The sequence below is a fragment of the Pelophylax lessonae genome (genome assembly GCF_965119305.1).
Source record: "Pelophylax lessonae genome assembly, chromosome: 1".
Taxonomy (NCBI): domain Eukaryota; kingdom Metazoa; phylum Chordata; class Amphibia; order Anura; family Ranidae; genus Pelophylax; species Pelophylax lessonae.
The window spans coordinates 255,297,901-255,320,029 of NC_138768.1; the positions used below are offsets into that span (position 1 = coordinate 255,297,901).

General features: G+C 43.5%; 1 protein-coding gene across 1 annotated transcript in view; it reads right to left on the reverse strand.

The window, feature by feature from the left end:
* Window positions 1-22,129, reverse strand: part of GALNT9 (polypeptide N-acetylgalactosaminyltransferase 9) — a 450,947-nt gene that overhangs the window by 242,504 nt on the left and 186,314 nt on the right. Inside the window, exon 4 of the mRNA XM_082253021.1 lies at window positions 5,718-5,892. Coding sequence (XP_082109147.1) covers window positions 5,718-5,892 — 175 coding nt within the window. The remainder of the gene's footprint in view (window positions 1-5,717; window positions 5,893-22,129) is intronic.

Here is a 22,129-nt window from a genome sequence, read left to right on the forward strand (position 1 = left end):
CCACACAAAATATTGACACTTTGGGCCCAATTGGGACATTTCCACTTAGGGGTGTACTCACTTTTATTGCCAGCGGTTTGGACATGAATGGCTGTTTGTTGAGTTATTTTGAGGGGACAGCAAATTTACACTGTTATACAAGCTGTACACTCACTACTTTACATTGTAGCAAAGTATCATTTCTTCAGTGTTGTCACATGAAAATATATAATAAAATATTTACAAAAATATGGGGGTGTACTCACTTTTGCAAGATACTGTATATAAAGTTTTCAGATAGAAAATTGGCTTGCTATTCTCACAGAAAATGTAAAACAAAAAGTATTTCTGTTCTTTGTATTCATTGATTCAATAAATCTTTGTAAAAAAAAAATAAAAAAAAAAAAAAAATATATATATATATATATATATATATATATATTGATAAAAAAGGAAGGAAAATCCAGGGCTGCATACATTTTTGTATAGTTATGCTACCTTCTAATCTGTAAAGGTCATAACAACTTCAATAAAGTCAACCCTAATAAAGACAAAATAGTTCTGTTTCACCTCCAGGAAAACAGATGGGAGGACATATGTGAAGACCATCAGGAATCCTACCAGTTACCCAATACACCTCTTAATTTGTTTTCACACCTTACATTAGGCCTTATGTTGAAACACTAGTCTACTGTTACTTAAGAAACACAAAATTATTTCTAAGATTTGAATTTGTATTGTGTGGCTTTATGTCCTTTATTTTCTGTCCTGTCTTATTATGAATAAACCATTATGAATTATTGTTATGTTATTGGACCTGTTATTTTGTTTTTACCTTCCACAATCATTCTTTATGAATTTTGTCAGCAATTAAATGTACACCCATCATGTAGGAATGGAACAGCATTCATGACAAGAGTCAGAAACTCTCAAGTTTAGGCTGCAAGAAAAATGCATGCATCTAAAAATTTGTGAAGGGAATAAGTGGGCTTGTTTTTAATTTGCTTTAACTTTCTTCAAAAACGATGCAGGCTGAAGAATCTTTAGCATCTGACACACTTCTGGGAGTGTTGGATGTCTGACTCCCCCGCTTTGTACTGTGGATTTTGGCCACCAGCTACTACATCTTTGCAAGACACAGTAGTGATGTAGTAGATGGTCAGCATTATCACAATGCACAGTGGGGGATCAGGCATTCAACGCTGCCAGAAGTATGTCAGATGCCAAAGATACTTCAGCAAGCACAGTACTTGAAAAAAGCGAGGATCCAAGGCAAAAGCTGCAAGACAGAAAAGAATAACACTTCTTTTTTATGGGGATTTTTTTTTATCTTTAAAGCGGAGTTCCGGCCTCAAAAATGACTTTGGGCCATCTGCTTGCTTTAAATGCTCTAAAAAAACAAATGGATAGTCTTGATTTTTCTTTTCTTTACTCACCTTGTTTTTGAAGAAAGTATACTTACCTTCCTTCCACTTCTTCCCTCTGCTGCCGCGGCCTGCGCCGTCTCTTCCTGCTTGCATTGACTCCTGGGAGCTGAACGTCATTGCTCCCAGGAGTCAATGTGCCTGCACCGGCCCCGCTCGTCAGTTCCGGTGCAGGCATGTCATTCCCTGCTAAACAGCTTCTGGGCATGCCCAGAAGCTATGCAGGGATGACTTGCCTGCCCCGGAACTGACGAGCGGGGCCGGTGCAGGCGCATTCTGGGACGAAGAGGACACGGAAGAGGACACCGAAGAGGACGCCCTGGCTTCAGCTGCCCACACCTGAGATGGCAACACTGGACAAGAAATTTTCAAGGTAAGTATTTCTTCTAAAATGTAAGTGCGACCCGGGACAGTTCAGAGGCTATCCATTCTGGAATGCACTAGCCCTGACTGTCCCGGGGGTATTTTTTTCTAAAAAACGTTTCCAAGGCTGGAACTCCGCTTTAAGTATTGCTTACAATAACTGGCCCATGTCTAACCTCCCACAAAGAGATAAAAAGCATATGCAGTGTGATACAAGTGAAGTCTCTAATTTGGCAAAATCCCTCCTAGGAATAGGTTTGATCTTTGGCACTTTTACATAGAAGAATAAGAGAAGAGATTACCATGAATGCATCTCGGGTGGTGAAGAGGCTGAAAAGCTATGGCACTCCAAAAAATCATATCATTCTTAGGGAGATATCTATGCACGGCCACTCTAAAGTCTATTTCTAGAAAACTGACGCTTTGCTTTCTTCTCCTATAGGCAGGCATACACCTTGTCAGTACATGAACCAGCTCACTGTGCTGCTTCTTTTTCTGTTGTTCCTTATTTTTTCTGGGTTAGACTGGTGACCAAGGTTTAGTACTACACAGCAGTGGAGAAAAGTAATGCCACTAACCAAACTAGGATATCATGGGGGTCTAGATCACTAGAGTAACTAAATGTAATTAAAAATATTTTGGCAGAATAATATATATATATATATATACACGAGGGGCATTCAAGTCAAACCGTAACTTTCAATTTTACAGGTATAAAAAGGGATGCTACACAATACTACATGCAGTAGTTATTGGCAATTGTGTCCTATTACTTATACATGGCCAGTCCACAGACCGGTATCAAGATGGCAGACAACAGTGTTAGTGCATGCATGGTGCAGCATGTGGTGATGAAGTTTCTTGTGAACGAAGGTGTAAAACCCAAAAATATTTACAGTGGACTTCAAGCACAGTACGGTGATGAGACGCTCAGCTGCAGAAAAACATTTGAATGGTGTAAACATTTTAAAGATGGTTGTATAATCCCAGCCATGGTGGTTCCCAGCCCATAGCAGTCATTCCTGTGAACATTAAGCGCATAACCTGTTGTGAAATTGCACAAGAGACAAATCTTTCTGTGGGAACAGTGAACACAATCATTCACCAACATTTGCATTTTCAAAAAGTTACTGTACACTGGGTACCAAGACATATTTATGTGATGAAACCTGGGCACATCATTTCATTCTGGAATCAAAACGAGCAGTGAAGCATGCGGACTCACCACCACCAAAAAAATTTCGAACAATTGTGTCTGAAGGTAAAGTTATAGCAAGTGTTTTCTGGGACAAATGTTGCATTATTCATGTGGATTTTCTACCAATGGTGCCACAATCAACAGTGAATATTATTGTGCATATGCGTCTGCAGAAAAAACATCATGGTTTGATCACTAAGGGCGCCCTGTTTCTCCAGGACAACGCACAAGCTCATACTGCTCACCGCACCGCATGTGCACATTACAGCAACTCAGCTGGGAGGTATCGCCAAAACCCCCTTACTGCCCGGACCTCGCTCTAAATGATTTCCACCTGTTTGGACACCTAAAAGGTCAGCATTTTTGTACTGATGATGAAGTAAAGTAGGCTGTCCTAGGATGGTTCAGGTATACTTACAAATCTTTCTATGCCGAAGCTTTTCAGGCATTAGTTAAACATTGGATACAAGTGTATAAATGTAGCAGGGGAGTATATCAAAAAATAAATGCAGTTTCTATTCCTTGAAATTTGGTTAATTTATTATATAAAAGCAAAAGCCCTGGTTTGACATGAATGCCTCTTGTTTATATATATATATATATATATATATATATATATATATATATATATATACATTTACAATTAATAAATAAATATATATCTATCTATATATATACAGTGTGGATCGAAAGTTTGGGCACCCCAGGTAAAAATTTGTATTAATGTGCATAAAGAAGCCAAGGAAAGATGGAAAAATCTCCAAAAGGCATCAAATTACAGATTAGACATTCTTATAATGTCAACAAAAGTTAGATTTTATTTCCATCATTTACACTTTCAAAATAACAGAAAACAAAAAAATGGCGCCTGCAAAAGTTTGGGCACCCAAACAGTTAATATCTTGTACTGCCCCCTTTGGCAAGTATCACAGCTTGTAAATGCTTTTTGTAGCCAGCCAAGAGTATTTCAATTCTTGTTTGAGGTATCTTTGCCCATTCTTCCTTACAAAAGTCTTCCAGTTCTTTGAGATTTCTGGGCTGTCTGTCACGCACTGCTCTTTTAAGGTCTATCCATAGATTTTCAATTATGCTGAGGTCAGGAGATTGTGAAGGCCATAGCAAAACCTTCAGTTTACGCCTCTTGATATAATCCCCCGTGGATTTCGAGGTGTGTTTAGGATCATTATCCATTTGTAGAAGCCATCCTCTATTTAACTTCAGCTTTTTCACAGATGGCATCAAGTTACCATCCAAAATTTGCTGAAATTTTATTGAATCCATTTTTCCTTCTACTCGTGAGATGTTACCTGTGCCACTGGCTGCAATACAACCCCAAAGCATGATTGATCCACCCCCATGCTTAACAGTTGGACAGAGGTTCTTTTCATTAAATTCTGTGCCCCTTCTTCTCCAAACGTACCTTTGCTCATTCCGGCCAAAAAGTTCAATTTTAACCTCATCGGTCCACAGAACTTGTTTCCAAAATGCAGCAGGCTTGTCTATATGTTCATCTGCAAAGTTCAAACACTGATTTTTGTGGTGAGGACGTAGAAGAGGTTTTCTTCTGATGACTCTTCCGTGAAGACCATATTTGTACAAGTATCTCTTTATAGTAGGATTGTGTACCACAACTCCAGTGTCTGCCAGATCTTTCTGGAGGGATCGTGCAGTCAAACGTGGGTTTTGAATTGTTTTTCTCACAATCCTGCGAGTTGTTCTGTCTGATATTTTTCTAGGTCTTCCAGATCTTGCTTTAACTTCCACTGTTCCTGATGACTGCCATTTCTTAATTACATTCTGAACAGAGGATATTGACATCTGAAAACGCTTTGCTATCTTCTTATAGCCTTCTCCAGCTTTGTGAGCGTCAACTATTTTCAGTTTCAGTTTTCTAGACAACTGCTTAGAAGATCCCATGGTGCTGATTGTTGGGGCAAGGTCAGATGAGTCTGGGCATTTAAAACCTTTAAGATTGACATCACCTGGTCTTCCCAGACGATGATTGAGAACAATCCATGACACTGCCAGGTCTCAGCCTTGCAAAGGAGGCAGTGCATGCTATAAATTCTGCAGGGTGCCCAAACTTTTGCAGACGCCATTTTTTTGTTTTCTGTTATTTTGAAAGTGTAAATGATGGAAATAAAATCTAACTTTAGTTGACATATTATAAGAATGTCTAATCTGTAATTTGATGCCTTTTGAAGATTTTTCCATCTTTCCTTGGCTTCTTTATGCACATTAATACAAATCTTTACCTGGGGTGCCCAAACTTTTGATCCCCACTGTATATATCCATCTATCTATCTATCTATCTATCTATCTATCTATCTATCTATCTATCTATCTATCTATCTATCTATCTATCTATATATATATATATATATATATATATATATATAAATATATATATCTATATTTATATCTATATCGATATATATATATATATATATATATATATATATACATATACAGTATATATATATATATATATATATATATATATATATATATATATATATATATATATATATATTTGAACTGCCTATATAGCATGTTTTCCTGGCATTCAGCTTTATCCTCTGGTAAGTAGTTGAAGCTTGTTTGTCCATAATAGGCCATACACATGTCTGATTATTGTACTGCCCATTGTGTGCTCAACAAGATGTCTGGCAGTAATTAAAACAATCTGTCAAGCAATGAATTAATTCAGCATGTTGATTGCAAGATTTACATTGTCATCATTTTTCTCTTACCATCCAGTATTGAACTCCACATGAGCATCAAAAAATCCAACAATTGGTGCACTGGCAGCCTTCCATCCTTGTATGCGAGCACGAATTAGTCCTTCTCTTCTTGTATTACGGACTATTTTTACAAGACCTGGATATCTCTTATTTACATACTGGTCCAAATTGAATTTCAGTTCAACTATAAAGTGAAACAAAGAAAATGATCAATGACAGTCTAATATCATGCATGTTAATATTTTCTTTTTTATGAAAAAAAAAAATATACATATATATTTTCTGTTAAATATTTTTAAAAATCGTATTTGTTTAAATACATATTTAGTAGCCAAACATATTTTTTTTACACATTTTAAACCAATATTTTATAATTCTGAATAATTGATATTAGGTACTGTCAACACACTAACTAGTTTAAAAAAAAGTATTGCAGTAATCTATGATTTTATAATTTTAACATTAGATTACCTTACTAGAAATAAGTAAAATATAAAGTTTGAAATAATGTAGATTAGTAGTCCCCGTTGTGTACGACAGGATTGGTTGACGATCCTAGTCAGGGAGGCCGGATGGAGCCTTCGGCTGTGTGGGGGGATAGCAACACTTCCTCGAGCTGGTCCGAGGAGCCGGGGGGGGGGGGGGGGTGTAGCCGACATCCTAGGTGTCACAAGCGATAGGCCATCCAGTCGTACACACGGGGATTCTTATTCTTTTGATGAGCGCTTACATACCATCATCTTGTGAGTTGTTTACTTACGGCGCTTTTCCACTGCATGTAACCGAACGGTTCGGCTCGCTTTTGTGCTTTTCCACTGCATGGTACCACGTGGTACGGTGTTGGAACAGTTCGGTACGGTACGGTACGGTGGCGCTTTTCCACTACATGGAACCGAACGGTACGGCTCGCTTAAACAGTACCACCTCAGTTGTGGTTCCAAGAGGGCCGTACCGGTACCATATCCCACAATCCTTTGCATGCAGCCTTTACTGTTTGTCACTACTAGCCACTGATTGGTCAGAGAATCATTGTTATCCCACCCACTTTACTTTAGTGGAAAAGCAAACCGTAACAAACCGTACCGAACCGTTCCAACACCGTACCATGCAGTACCATGCAGTGGAAAACCAAACAGAGCCAAGCAGGGCCAAGCAGGGCCGAGTGGAGCCGAGCCGGTACTTGCAGTGGAAAAGTGGCATTATTATGGCTATTAAAGTCTTAGATGGCGTTGCCTCTCTTCTTGTCTTCCCTGCAGAGTCACTGCTAGGTCCTCTACAGTGGCTGCCACTAAGCTAGCACATTGGACTCTCCTTCTACGTGACTGTTTGTTGTTTTTATTTATCCAGTTTTTGGAACTGATAGCTTTTAGTGCCCTGGATATCCTACCTTTTGCTATAATGTCAAATTGTCAGCTGTACTGCTTTGTGTACCAGGAGCAATGAAAGTGGTTTCCAAAAAACAAAACAGGTAGATTTAAACCACTAGCTACCCTGGCAGTTGAACAATGAAATTCCTGTGTGAATAAAGTTTTCAAACAGTTAACAGTATAAGTATTCATACGCATTTTCTTTTGGTCTGCATATATATGTATATGTAAAATCCAGTAAACCATCTGCAGTTGTAAAAAAATAATATATAAAAAATAAACCTATTTTCCCAGTAAAATATGTTTCTATAGAGCCTTGTATTGACCCTCAATTATCCTAATTGGTTTTTATTAACTGCATTTTCTCCTTTTTCTTCTTCTTTTCTTCTTATTTATTTTTTGTGATGTTTTTCTTTTTACAATTAGTATTTACATTTTTTTTGTTATTATTGTTCAATTAAATAACTCATTTTTTTGGCCTTTTTACAAATTGAAAAATGAAAGGTATGCACTTATGAAAAATGAATGGTAATACACTTACCATCGTTCTCAGAAGGAAGGATGAACACCTTTTATCATAATATAAAACTGACTATGTTTTACCATTCTCCTTAAGACTGAATCAAACTAGTTTGGCTACGTTGCATCCCCTCTCCTCCATGTTGAGGGCTACACACATTTTTCAGTATATCCTTTATTTTATTTAACCACTTCTGGACCGGAAGATTTTCCCCCTTAATGACCAGGCCATATTTTGCAAAATGGGAACGGACAATTGCGCGGTCGTGCAACGCTGTACCCAAATAAAATTGATGTCCTTTTTTTCCCCACAAGTAGAGCTTTCTTTTGGTTGTATTTGATTTTTATTTTTTGCGCTATAAACAAAAAATTAGCGACAATTCTGAAAAAAAAAACAATATTTTTCACTTTCTGCTATACAGGCATACCCCGCTTTAAGTACACTCACTTTAAGTACACTCGCGAGTAAGGACACAGCTTGTTCAGCTTGGCATGACACTACTCCCGGTTTTTAACATTGGCGTCTATAGGAAATCTTGGTCTGCTTGACATGGCACTGCTCCCAAACCATAAGTGACAGGGATACCAAACTTAGGGAGCACCGAGAGGGGACCCAGGACTACAACGTATCATGTTTGTGGCTGGTCAGCTTGCCTAGGTAATCTACTATGTCATAGTCCTGGATCCCCTTAACATGCTCCCCAAGCTTGGCGTCCTTGTCACGTGGTTTGGGAGCAGTGCCATGTCAAGCTGACCAAGATTTCCTATGGAGCTAGTGTATTTACATGCATTGAGAAATGAAAAAAGGTATTGCTTCACTTTAAGTACATTTTCGTTTTACATACATGCTCTGGTCCCATTGTGTACTTAAAAGTGGGGTATGCCTGTATAACATTCTCAAAAAAAAATGTTTAAATCAAAATTTTTTAACATTTTAGGCCAATTTGTTATCTGCTACATATTTTTGGTAAAAAAAAAAAAAAAAATGGCAACAAGCATATTTTGATTGGTTTGTGCAAAAGTTATCACGTCTACTAACTACAGGAAAGATTTATGTCATTTTTATTGTTTTTTTTTTTTTTACTAGTAATGGCGACGATCTGCGATTTTTAGCGAGACTGCGACATTGGACCCCTTACTGACATTTTTGACACTTTTGGGGGGGACCAGTGACATTACTACAGTTATCAGTGCTAAAAATATGCTAAAAATCGGAGCCGCCTGCCTCGTGCATCGGAGTCCCCGCTGCCGAGTGGGGGTGGGAGCGCGCCGCCGGCGCGCAGCCCCCCTAGCTGCAGGCACGCGACCAACGTAGACCTACGTCGGTTCGCACAGGAGGGCCAGCCTGCCACAGTAAATATGCGTTGGGCAGTCCGGAACCAGTTAGAGGAACTGCTGGCAAATATGAACTGTTCAGATTTTGTCTAAGTCTGGGTTCACACTTAAAACGGATGCGGCTCACAGCAGGGGTCTGGTGCGTCCCTGTTCTCCATTTCAGGGATGAATCAGGCCCAAATTTTTGCCTGAATTCAGGCCTGAAACTGAGCCAAAAACACAGAGGACCCCTGTGCAATCTGCTCCGCAGCCGCCACAGAGATGTGTGAACTGGCTCCATTAAAGGCCAGGCACACTCTCCTGTCATGCAAATTGGATACAGGGAAACCTGCATCCAATTTGTACTAGTGTGAACCCAGCCTTAAATGTATAATATACAGTATCTCACAAAAATGAGTACACCCCTCACATTTTTGTAAATATTTAATTATACCTTTTCATGTGATAACACTGAAGAAATTACACTTTGCTACAATGTAAAGTAGTGAGTGTACAGCTTGTATAACAGTGTAAATTTGCTGGCCCCTCAAAATATTTCAACACACAGCCATTCATGTCCAAACCGCTTGCAACAAAAAAGAGTACACCCATAAGTGAACATGATGTCCAAGATGTCATGTGACTCGTTAGTGTTAGAAGGTCTCAGGTGTGAATGGGAAGCAGGTTTGTTAAATTTGGTGTTATCGCTCTCACTGTCTCATACTGGTCACTGGAAGTTCAACATGGCACCTCATGGCAAAGAACTCTCTGAGGATCTGAAAAAAATAATTTGTTGCTCTGCTTAAAGATGGCCTAGGCTATAAGAAGATTGCCAAGACACTGAAATTGAGCTGTAGCACGGTAGCCAAGACCTCGCCATGGTCGGCCAAAAATGTTGAGTGCACGTGCTCAGTGTCATATCCAGAGGTTGTCTTTGGTAAATAGTTTTATAAGTGCTGCCATAATTGCTAAAGAGGTTGAAGGGATGGGGGGTCAGCCTGTCAGTGATCAGACCACATGCTGCACACTGCATCAAATTGGTCTGCATGGCTGTCGTCCCAGAAGGAAGCCTCTTCTAAAGATGATGCACAAGAAAGCCCGCAAACAGTTAGCTGAAGACAAGCAGACAAAGAACATGGAACCATGTCCTGTGGTCTGATGAGACCAAGATTAACTTATTTGGTTTAGATGGTGTCAAGCGTGTGTGGCAGCAACCAGTTACAGAGTACAAAGACAAGAGTGTCTTGCCTACAGTCAAGCATGGTAGTAGGAGTGTCATGGTCTGGGGCTGCATGAGTGCTGCTGGCATTGGGGAGCTACCGTTCATTGAGGGAACCATGAATGCCAACATGTACTGTGACATACTGAAGCAGAGCATGGTCCCCACCATTCAGAGACTGGGCTGCAGGGCAGTATTCCAACATGATAACAACCCCAAACACACCTCCAAGATGAGCACTGCCTTCCTAAAAAAGCTGAGGGTAAAGGTGATGGACTGGCCAAGCATGTCTCTAAACCTAAACCCTATTGAGCATCTGTGGGGCATCCTCAAACAGAAGGTGGCAGAGCGCAAAGTCTCTAACATCCACCAGCTCTGTGATGTGGTCATGGAGGAGTGGAAGAGGACTCCAGTGGCAATCTGTGAAGCTCTGGTGAACTCCATGCCCAGGGGTGTTAAGGCAGTGCTAGAAAAGAATGGTGGCCATAGAAAATATTGACACTTTGGGCCCAATTTGGACATTTCCACTTAGGGGTGTGCTCACTTTTGTTGCCAGCGATTTAGACATTTATGGCTGTGTTGAGTTATTTTGAGGGGATATAAAATTGATACTGTTATACAAGCTGTACACTCACTAATTTACATTATGGCAAAGTGTCATTTCTTCAGTGTTGTCACATGAAAAATTATAATAAAATATTTTCAAAAATGTGAGGGGTGTACTCTCACTTTTGTGAGATACTGTATAAATACATAAAACTTGAATCTGTGCTCCGAGGCCCAGTTATTCTCCTGTTTGGCACTGCCATCTTAGCTCTTGCAGAATATAGGGAAGGTGTTTCCAGGCTGCCAATTGGGAATTCCAGATCAAAGTCACATCTGTCCTTCCTGTGAAAGTCACGTTTTCCTGCTCTCTGCATATTTAAGCGGATGAGGTTTTGGTTAGATAAGGGCTTAGCTGCTGACTTTTGACAAAAACAAAAATCAACATTAGCATATCAGTAACAGAGTTGTTTAGTCTGCTTACACTGCACATTTTGGGAAATGGAGAACATTTAACACAGCTGATTGAGCAGATTATAAGCGCAATACTTTACTTCTATGCCTATTATTTACATGTTTATTTATATTTAATCAAGTGATACAACATCTTTTCCCAATAAAAAGTTGGTACAAAAAGCTTAGCTAACTGGTACTGGTGGTATCCAAGAGCACATATACTTGCTGTCAGTTGCGTGGAATGGAAGGGTGATACAAAGATCTATGAAGTCATTTCTCCTTGTTATCATCATTTAGCTAATTAGGTATTGTATATATTATTACTACATTACAGTTCAGGGCCAGATGACCCATAAGGTGACCTAGGAGGGCCCAGTGGCTGTCTAGGAAGCTGCCATTAAATAGTTGAATGTTGCCAGGGAAAATACAGTCAAACATAAAAATAATTTAGGTAGACACAGGTGAAAGAGCCTGCTGGAATATAATGTTTAATTTCACAACACTAATTCTGTGCACCAGGCTCCCTAGCTCTACTAATCCTTTTGATCAATGACAACCTAGTTTCCTGAGCCTCCTATATTTGAGCCTAAATTATACAGATTGTTGCTGTTCACAAATCCCCCATTTGAAAACATTAAATATAAAGAGAAATGCCTTTTAAATTAAACATAGTTTGCTCATTTTAAAGTATTCATATAGTTAATCAGCCCTGCTATAGTGTTCCCTATTATGAAAGTTATCACAGAATGACTAGGTGAGTAACTATAAAGGGCCTGCTGAATTTAGTTCCATGAAACAACATGGATAACTCAAATTAGGGTGACTATAACATAGCAAGTATTTAATGAATAACTTTAGCAAAGGAAAGGGAATGATGTTCCCAAAACAAATGTGTTTCTAGCTTTAAATTTCACCTAAACTTAATGTTTTCCATCAGCAATATTTCAAGTTAGGGCCATCAATTCTTTTTATGAGAAAAGATGTTGTTACTAATATACATATAATCTATTGCTCAACTGCAAGGTTCCTGCCATACAAAATGATACATTTAGTATTAATATCATATTATGTTTAGGAGCAATATTATGGCTTTGGCCAACCAGTATGCCAACATCTGCTGTTAGTTGCTAAAAAATTGCTTTTGTATCTATAAAAGAAGAATTGTGACTGTATATCTTGTGAGCAAAGTTAGCAGGGATTATAGCATTGTCTGTCCACTTCGATCACTGTAAATGTTTTTTGGCTTCATTGCCAAGGTCCCTAGCTTGTGGACATGTCATTTTCAGTAAGAATATATTTCTAGGATGTATCAGTGAGATTAAATATCCCTAACACACTCTAAAGCAGCCCATAAATGGTGCAAATTTATTTCCTGCAGCCACAGGTTTGCACAATTCCACCATTAACATAGTGCATTATTGCTAGTGACTATAGCAGCCTCTTGCGATACCTGGAAGCAAATACGGCAGGCTTTTTGTACCTAAGTCAATCGATCAATTAGCTTGGTACATTCAGCCTGCCCACTAATGGTTTGAATCTCGGCTGGTTTCTGCTAAACCAGCCAAGATTCAAACCATGTATGGCCAACCTAACTCATATGCTGGTAATGCATTAAATGATTTAGGGTATGTAGTATTTGTGGCACATACTGGGTGATACAGAATGATTTTCTCTTTAGAAGTTGGACAGTTATAGGAATCTCTCACCATAACAGATTTCACTTTTGTCTGGTTTTCTGGCTTCTCATGTTTTTTGGGAATTGTATTGGCAGGGTATCTCCACCTAAATTTCCATCACTACCTAATTTCTTTGTGTTAATTTATGCATAATTTAGCTATTACTATAGCTAGGTTATGCATAAAGTAACACAAACAAATGATTATTCTAATCAGCTTAGAGAGGATGACATCCTTGTCATGGTCCAGTAAGGAAAAGTTGAAGATGCAAAAGATAGACTTGCTACAAGTGCCATCATTGCGAGTGATTTGGTTCATCAGTGCCCAAGCAAAATTTACATATCATATTTAAGTGTTGTTTGTATTTAAATACATTTATTTCCAAATAATGCTGCAATCCTACCAATTAAACACAACTGTAGAAACAATTTAATCGATGAGTGATTTATTTATAGTGGCTTTTCAGATAATACTTATTTTCCTGGCCCTACCTGAGGTCAACACACAATGGGTTAACGGCTCCTCTGGAGCCCACGGGACCACCTCTTCCTAGCTAAATAAAAGACAGTCCCTCCCCCACTGAAGTGTTCTTCTTTTTTGGTCATGCTCCAGGCCACATGTGGATTGCAGCTGGTACGTACTTTAGTTGCTGCAAGGATACCCCCCCCCCCGCGCAAAACCTACCCCTCCATGTTCAGCCTCTCATGGAGTTGGAAGACCCTAAATGTTGGATGGTAAACCCTCCTAACAACTGGTTGCCCATTGTGCCGGGCAAATGCTGTTTAGATAGCACAAATATACTACAGGTGTGGTATTACTAAGCTCTGCAATGTCACCATTGGGGGGTTTTCCTGTCTTGAATAGGCAGCGTGCCGCACTGCTCTCCTGGCTTTATTCAGTCTGAGAGCGGTGGTGGATGATTTCATAGAGAGGCAGGCAGACGTGGCGGCGCAGGATAGTAACTGCCAGAAGCAGAAGCTCAAGCAGTCTTGGAGCTGGCAGAGGAATGGTTTTCTCTCCTCTCTCTGCATTCCTGCCAGTTTTCTCTTGTGCAGTAAAGACTTGTTACTGTTGTTCCCCTGCTGTGCTGTGCTGTGTTCCCAGGGGTTAGACAGTCTGACTGGTTTTTGCCTCAGATTCTGTGTCTCCTGTCTGCCTCTGGAAGGGCTGCCTGGCCTCACCTGATGCTGCTTCTGAAGTAAGTGGATGAAAGCAGATGGGTCTTATAGGAACAGGGTACCTGTTTTTTCTGGGTAAGAGAATTATGATTTTTTTTATTTATTCATATTTTTTTACATGAGCTCACCACACCTGTCAGTGGCACAGAAGACTAGAAAAAGGTAGGAGAGGGCAGCGTTGGACATTTTTTTCTTAAAAGAGTGCTCAAGGAATGCAAAGTATGGTGTTTTGCATTATTTTAGGAGCAGAAGTCCTAAACACAAACACTCCAGAAAACATAACACTAGGGTTGCTCCTCATCCCTTCAAACCAGGACATACATTAATTACACAGGTTCTGTGGCTGATTAAGGTGGTAATTAAACTCACTTGGTGCCTTATGGGCATTATATCAGCCTCGGAACCTGTGTAATTATTATGTGTCCTGGATTAAAGGGATGAGGTGGCATTGACCAGGACAATCTGCATTCCTCGTATTCGCACACACGGTGGCTTCCATGCTCCTCAAGCAGCTCATGTGGCAATTGCTCACATATGTTTAAATCAGCACAATAGAAGATGCCTTGCCCAGCCCTGGATGCATATTGGACCTGCATGCAGTCTGCAGTGACGGGAAATTATTTTGCATGGATTGCCTCAAATGACAATTGATAAGAAAGCCGATACACAAATTTCAAAGCCTAGAGGCTGTAGCGGAAAGTATAAAGCAAAAATCCATGCCACAGTCAAAACGCACGCCCAACCATCACAAAAGCACACAGATATTTCCAAATGTGGAAAAGGAAGGGCTTTCTTTTCCCATGATGACAGAGAGTTAAAAGCTCATTGATGAAGAATGGGAGAGCTCTGATAAGAGAACCAATTTACAGTAAGGTCTCCAAGCTTTATCCAATGAAGCTGACTGATGCATGTTTAAGCCACGCACTTCCAGGAGTGGATGGGGCTTGCCAGCGTCTGGTGCGTAACTATTTTTGCCTTTCAATTCCTTTAGGGATCCTATGGATTGAAAAGTGGACATGGTTCACACCAGATGCAATCCAAAGAGTTTTTTATTATCAAGTCAAAAATGCATGAACAGTGTTTACCATGGATTCCAATGGCCAAGGTCACACCAGTGTAGTGTGTTCCAGTACAGTCAAATAAAAGGAGAACATGTTGCATTTTTTTCTGTATGGAATGCATATGTAACATGGCAAATCGGATTGAAAAAGCACCTGAACACTTTGAAAATGTATATGCAGAAAGGCCCCTTCAACTCCAACAACCTGCAGGAGTGGGCATGGTTCTGGAAGACCTGAACCTGGCTGCTGACTTTTGACCAAGGATTCAATAGACCTAGTTTTGGAGCTGGCGCATTAAGTCACAGTGATGAGCGCTTTATGGTTGTGCCACTGGAAGGTGGATGAAGTTTCCACAGAAGCCCTTTGTAACATTCCCTATAATAGGAGGTTGTTGTTTGGCAAAACCCTGGGCGAAGTGAGTGACAGAAAAAATTTTCCGATTGTGGCCACAGTCTAACAAGAGGAAGCAACTGTCTTTTTGCTCAAGTCATTCGATCTTCAGAGGGGTTCAGGAGTCCAAATCTTATAGACCAGGCTTAAATTTAACAAATCACAGTGAAGGGAGTTCAAACATCCTTTTTACATGGAATCAAATCCAGAGCAGACTGCTAGACATCTGGCTAGGATAGCCTCCTTTTTTGGAGGGTTTGGGCGACAAACATCAAAGACAGTTAGCTGGGAGTAGAGTCGCCAAATGCTTCATTCATTAACCAGAGATCTTAAGAACAAAGAATTACTGCAAGATTATATATCCTTTAAAACCAAATTTAATAAAGGCAAATACACTTACAGCAATCCAAGTTAAAAAGATACAACAAGCTGAAGAACGTCACGGCCGTCTGCAGAACGGTATCGTGACAAAATGACAGCGCGACCAGCTCCTTCCGACGCATTTCCACAGAAGGGGTCGTCTACTGGGACTGGTTTTAAAGGATAATGCACTATTAGTCACTTTCTTTCTTTTGGGAATGCATCTTTGGGCCATTTCATCTTGAGCCGCACCAAGTTTTTTTCTGGATGCTGTGGGTGGATGTGATCTGGAGGATCCTCAAGGAGAGTGCTCCACCTCTTCAGTCCTGCTAACACGGGATCATCTACCTACTTTGCTTGAAGTTTTTACCTCCATCATCTCTGGTAAGAGTCCATCTTTATCACTGGGCGTTATTTTATTATCACATTGTCAAGTTTATTTGGAGGCTCTGTTTTGTCTAACACATGGTAAGAGGCCTGTCAGGGTCCGGACTGGTAGCAGGAGCGGTGCAGGGAGTGGATCCGCTGTGTCAGTGAGGGATTGGCGTGGACCGTACCGGAGGATCGGTTCTAAGTAGTTACTGGTTTTCACCAGAGCCCACCGCAAGGCGGGATGGGCTTGCTGCGGCGGTAACTACCAGGTCGTGTCCTCTGGTAGCGGCTCAACCTCACCGACTGCTGATATAGGCGTAGTACAAAAGGGACAGGCAGAGGCGTAGTCAGACGTAGCAAAGGTCAGGGCAGGCAGCACAGGTTCAGAGGCGATAGTCGTTAGCAAAGGGTTCGGCAACAGGCAAAGGATTACACAAATAACGCTTTCACTAAGGCAACAAGGCAACAAAGATCCGGCAATGGCTGGAAGGGGCAGGTCACTTATATAGGAAACAGGAAACAGGTCACAGGAAACAGGTCACAGGAAACAGGTCACAGGAAACAGGAAACAGGTCACAGGAAACAGGTCACAGGTCACAGGAAACAGGAAGGGAGGTTTGGACCAGGCACCAATTACTGGTGCACAGGCCCCTTAAATTTCAAATGACCTGCGCGCGCGCGCCCTATGGTGCAGGGGCGCGCGCTCCGGGAACCATGTGAGCGGGGAGCGGAGGAGGGAGCCGGAGTGGGCACAGGTGAGTCGATCTGGAACGAACGCTGCGAGCGCTCCGGTCCAGAAGCAGGGACCGGAGCGCTCAGCATTACAGTACCCCCCCCCCTTTGGTCTCCCCCTCTTTTTGGTACCCAGAAACCTGAGGATGAGGTTACGGTCCAAGATATTCTCCTCTGGCTCCCAGGATCTCTCTTCAGGACCGCAGCCCTCCCAGTCCACCAAAAAATATCTTCTCCCCCTGACCAATTTAGAGGCCAATATCTCCTGAATGGAGAAGACATCCGAAGTACCGGATACAGGCGTGGGAGGAAGATTCTTGGGGGAAAAGCGATTAAAGACCGCAGGCTTGAGGAGGGAGACATGAAAACAGTTGGGAATTTTAAGGGAGGGAGGGAGATGGAGTTGGTAACACACAGGATTGATCCTCTTCTTGACCTTGTAGGGTCCCAAATAACGAGGACCAAGCTTGTAACTAGGAACCCTGAAGCGGACGTACTTGGAGGAGAGCCAAACTCTGTCCCCAGGAACCAGGACAGGAGGAGACCGACGTTTCTTGTCCGCTTGGATTTTCATGCGGGATGAGGCCTGTAAGAGGGACAGGCGCGTCTCACGCCAGATGGCAGAAAAGTCTTGTACCAGGTCATCCACTGCAGGTACACCGGAGGAGGAGGATAACAGCAGAGGAGGCAGAGGATGACGACTGTAAACCACGAAGAAGGGAGACTTGTTGGTGGCGGAAGAGTCTTTGTGGTTATAGGAGAACTCCGCCCACGGGAGGAGGTCGACCCAATCGTCTTGACGGGAGGAAATGAAGTGGCGAAGGTAGTCGCCCAAGATTTGGTTGACCCGCTCTACTTGTCCGTTGGTTTGGGGGTGGTATGAAGAAGAGAAATCCAGCTTGATTTTAAGCCCTCCACAGAGAGCCCTCCAGAACTTGGACACAAACTGGACTCCTCTATCGGAGACAATATGTGAAGGCATGCCGTGTAACCGGAAGATGTGTCGGAGGAAATGCTTGGCCAACTGAGGTGCGGATGGTAAGGCTGGCAACGGGATGAAGTGCGCCATCTTCGAGAAGCGATCTACGACGACCCAAATTAACGTTTTCCCATGAGATGGTGGTAGGTCCATAACAAAGTCCATCGCGATATTGGACCAAGGGGTCTCTGGTATGGGAAGTGGCTGGAGAAAGCCGGCGGGTCTTTGGCGAGGGGTTTTGTCTCTGGCACATACAGAGCAGGACTGTACAAATTCAGAGATGTCCTTCTCCAAGGATGGCCACCAATATCTCCTGGAGATAAGTTGTAGAGTCTTTCGGACGCCAGGATGTCCTGCGAGAAGAGAAGAATGTCCCCACTTAAGAACCTTTAGGCGAAGACGGGGAGAAACATAGGTCTTTCCGGGAGGGAGGTTACGCAAATCTATAGGTGCCACGGTGACCAGACATTCCGGGGGCACAATGTGCTGTGGCTTGACTTCCTCTCCTGTGACATCAGACGAACGAGAGAGGGCATCGGCCCTGAGGTTCTTGCTCGCTGGACGAAAGTGGATCCGGAAGTTAAATCTGGCAAAAAATAGAGACCAGCGAGCTTGGCGGGGATTTAGTCTCTGAGCAGACTGGAGGTAAGATAAATTTTTATGATCCGTGTAGATGTTCACGGGATGTACCGATCCTTCCAGTAAATGCCGCCACTCTTCCAAGGCCAGCTTGATGGCGAGTAATTCTCTATCCCCAATAGAATAATTTCTTTCAGCGGGAGAGAAAGTCTTAGAGAAAAACCCGCAAGTAACCGACTTGCCTCTCGTAGTCTTTTGCATGAGCAAAGCACCAGCACCAACAGAGGAAGCGTCTACTTCCAGGTAGAACGGCTTAGTAGGATCCGGTCTGGACAGAACTGGGGCGGTGGCAAAGGCAGACTTAAGAGCGCTGAAGGCCTTCTCAGCCTGGGGCGGCCAAGATTTCGGGTTAGCCCCCTTCTTGGTTAGGGCTACAATTGGTGCCACAAGGGTGGAGTAATGCGGGATGAACTGTCTATAATAGTTTGCGAATCCGAGGAATCGCTGGATGGCCTTAAGGCCAGAGGGACGAGGCCAGTCCAGGATGGCAGACAGTTTGGCAGGATCCATTTGTAGTCCCTTGGCAGAAATGATGTAGCCCAGGAAGGGCAGGCTGGTACGGTCGAACAAACACTTTTCAAATTTAGCGTAGAGACGGTTCTTTCTGAGACGGGAGAGTACTAAGCGGACATGAGCACGGTGTTGATCCAAGTTAGTAGAGAAGATGAGGATGTCATCCAAATAGACCACGACACAGGTATAGAGCAGGTCTCGGAAAATGTCGTAAACGAACTCCTGGAAGACCGCTGGAGCGTTACAGAGCCCGAAAGGCATGACTAAGTACTCAAAATGCCCGTCTCGGGTGTTAAAAGCCGTCTTCCACTCGTCACCCTCTCGGATGCGAATAAGGTTATAGGCCCCCCTGAGATCCAACTTGGTGAAGTACTTGGCGCCTTGTAACCGGTCAAAGAGTTCCGTAATCAGGGGAAGAGGGTAACGGTTCTTTACAGTAATGCTGTTGAGACCCCGAAAGTCTATGCAAGGCCTAAGGGTACCGTCCTTCTTCGCAACAAAGAAGAATCCTGCTCCGGCAGGAGAAGAGGATTTCCTGATAAACCCTCTCTGCAGGTTCTCCTGGATATACTCTGACATGGCTAGAGTCTCTGGAGGGGAGAGAGGATAGATTCTTCCCCTAGGCGGCGTAGTGCCAGGTTGCAAGTCAATGGGGCAGTCATATGGCCTATGTGGAGGCAACACCTCCGCCTGTTTCTTGCAAAAAACGTCTGGAAAATCCGCATATGGTTCAGGCAGACCGGGAGGAGGAGAAATAACAGGTGCAGACTTGACTCGTACCGACTTGAGACATCTGCCGAAACAAGCCGAACCCCAGCTTCGAACCTCTCCGGAGGTCCAATCCAGAACGGGACAATGGCGCTGGAGCCAGGGCAGACCCAAGAGGAGTTCTGAGGTGCAATGGGGTAACACAAAAAACTCCAATCGCTCAGAATGCAGGACTCCGATGTCCATCTGGAGGGGTTCTGTACGGAACTGCACCATACCGTCGAGTCTCTCTCCATTAACTGTGGAGATGAAGATGGGCTTCAGTAAACAAACCACAGGGATGTGGAACTTGTTCACCAGCGAGGCGTCGATGAAGTTACCGGCTGAACCGGAATCCAGAAAGGCAGAGGCAGCAAAGGAGATCTTGGCGGACACGGAAATCCGCACGGGTACCGTAATGCGTGGAGAGGAGGTATTCACACCTAGCAACGCCTCTCCCACGTTGACTAGGTGCGAGCGTTTCCCTGACGCGGTGGACGGAGAGGACAGTCCTTTAGAAAGTGCTCAGTACTGGCACAGTACAAACAGAGGTTCTCGTCTCTACGGCGGTTCCTTTCTTGTGTGGTCAGGCGAGACCGATCCACCTGCATGGCTTCCTCGGCGGGAGGCCCAGAAGAGGGTTGCGGTGGAGGCTGGAAGATAGGCGCCAGACGAGGAAAGCGCCTGGGACGAGCACTTCCCTTTTCCTGTAGGAGTTCCTCTCGTCGCTCAGCAAAACGCAGGTCAATCCTGGTAGCCAAATGGATGAGGTCACTCAGGTTGGTAGGGACTTCTCGTGCGGCCAGGACGTCCTTTATGGCGCTGGACAAGCCTTTCTTAAAGGTAGCACAGAGCGCCTCGTTATTCCAGGAGAGTTCCGAAGCCAGGGTGCGGAAACGAATAGCATAGTCTCCGACAGAGGAACTCCCCTGGGACAAGTTCAATAACGCAGTCTCTGCTGAGGCAGCCCGGGCTGGCTCCTCAAAAACACTCCGGAATTCCACAAAGAAACTCTGGACACTGGCAGTGGCAGGATCGTTGCGGTCCCAAAGTGGTGTAGCCCAGGCCAGGGCCTTCCCCGAAAGCAGGCTAACAACAAATGCCACCTTGGCTCGCTCCGAGGGGAACTGGTCAGCCGACATCTCCAGGTGAAGGGAGCATTGGGATAAGAATCCGCGGCACAACTTGGGATCACCGTCGTACTTGGCCGGCATGGACAGACGGACTCTAGAAGTGGCGGCGGCCACAGGCTGCGGTGGTGAAGCAGATGCAGGCGGTGGAGGCGGCTGCTGCTGTGCTGGAAGAAGCTGCTGCAGCATGGCGGTCAACTGTGCCAGCTGTTGACCTTGCTGAGCGATCTGCTGCGACTGCTGGGCCACAACTGTAGTAAGGTCCGCGATACTAGGCAGAGGCACATCAGCGGGATCCATGGCCGGATCTTACTGTCAGGGTCCGGACTGGTAGCAGGAGCGGTGCAGGGAGTGGATCCGCTGTGTCAGTGAGGGATTGGCGTGGACCGTACCGGAGGATCGGTTCTAAGTAGTTACTGGTTTTCACCAGAGCCCGCCGCAAGGCGGGATGGGCTTGCTGCGGCGGTAACTACCAGGTCGTGTCCTCTGGTAGCGGCTCAACCTCACCGACTGCTGATATAGGCGTAGTACAAAAGGGACAGGCAGAGGCGTAGTCAGACGTAGCAAAGGTCAGGGCAGGCAGCACAGGTTCAGAGGCGATAGTCGTTAGCAAAGGGTTCGGCAACAGGCAAAGGATTACACAAATAACGCTTTCACTAAGGCAACAAGGCAACAAAGATCCGGCAATGGCTGGAAGGGGCAGGTCACTTATATAGGAAACAGGAAACAGGTCACAGGAAACAGGTCACAGGAAACAGGTCACAGGAAACAGGTCACAGGTCACAGGAAACAGCAAGGGAGGTTTGGACCAGGCACAAATTACTGGTGCACAGGCCCCTTAAATTTCAAACGACCTGCGCGCGCGCGCCCTATGGTGCAGGGGCGCGCCCTCCGGGAACCATGTGAGCGGGGAGCGGAGGAGGGAGCCGGAGTGGGCACAGGTGAGTGGATCTGGAACGAACGCTGCGAGCGCTCCGGTCCAGAAGCAGGGACTGGAGCGCTCAGCGTTACAAGGCCATTCACTACGTTGGAATTTGAACACAGTCACCATTTAAATGTGGACTCACCACTGAACATATTATTTGCACATGTTTGATTATGGACTTTATTGATGAACTGTATTTTGTTTACACATGATTCTGAAGTCCTCCAATTTTGTGTATTTTTGCACCTACAAGATTTGATTGTTTTACACATTAATATTGTTGGTTTACTACTGAAGCGCA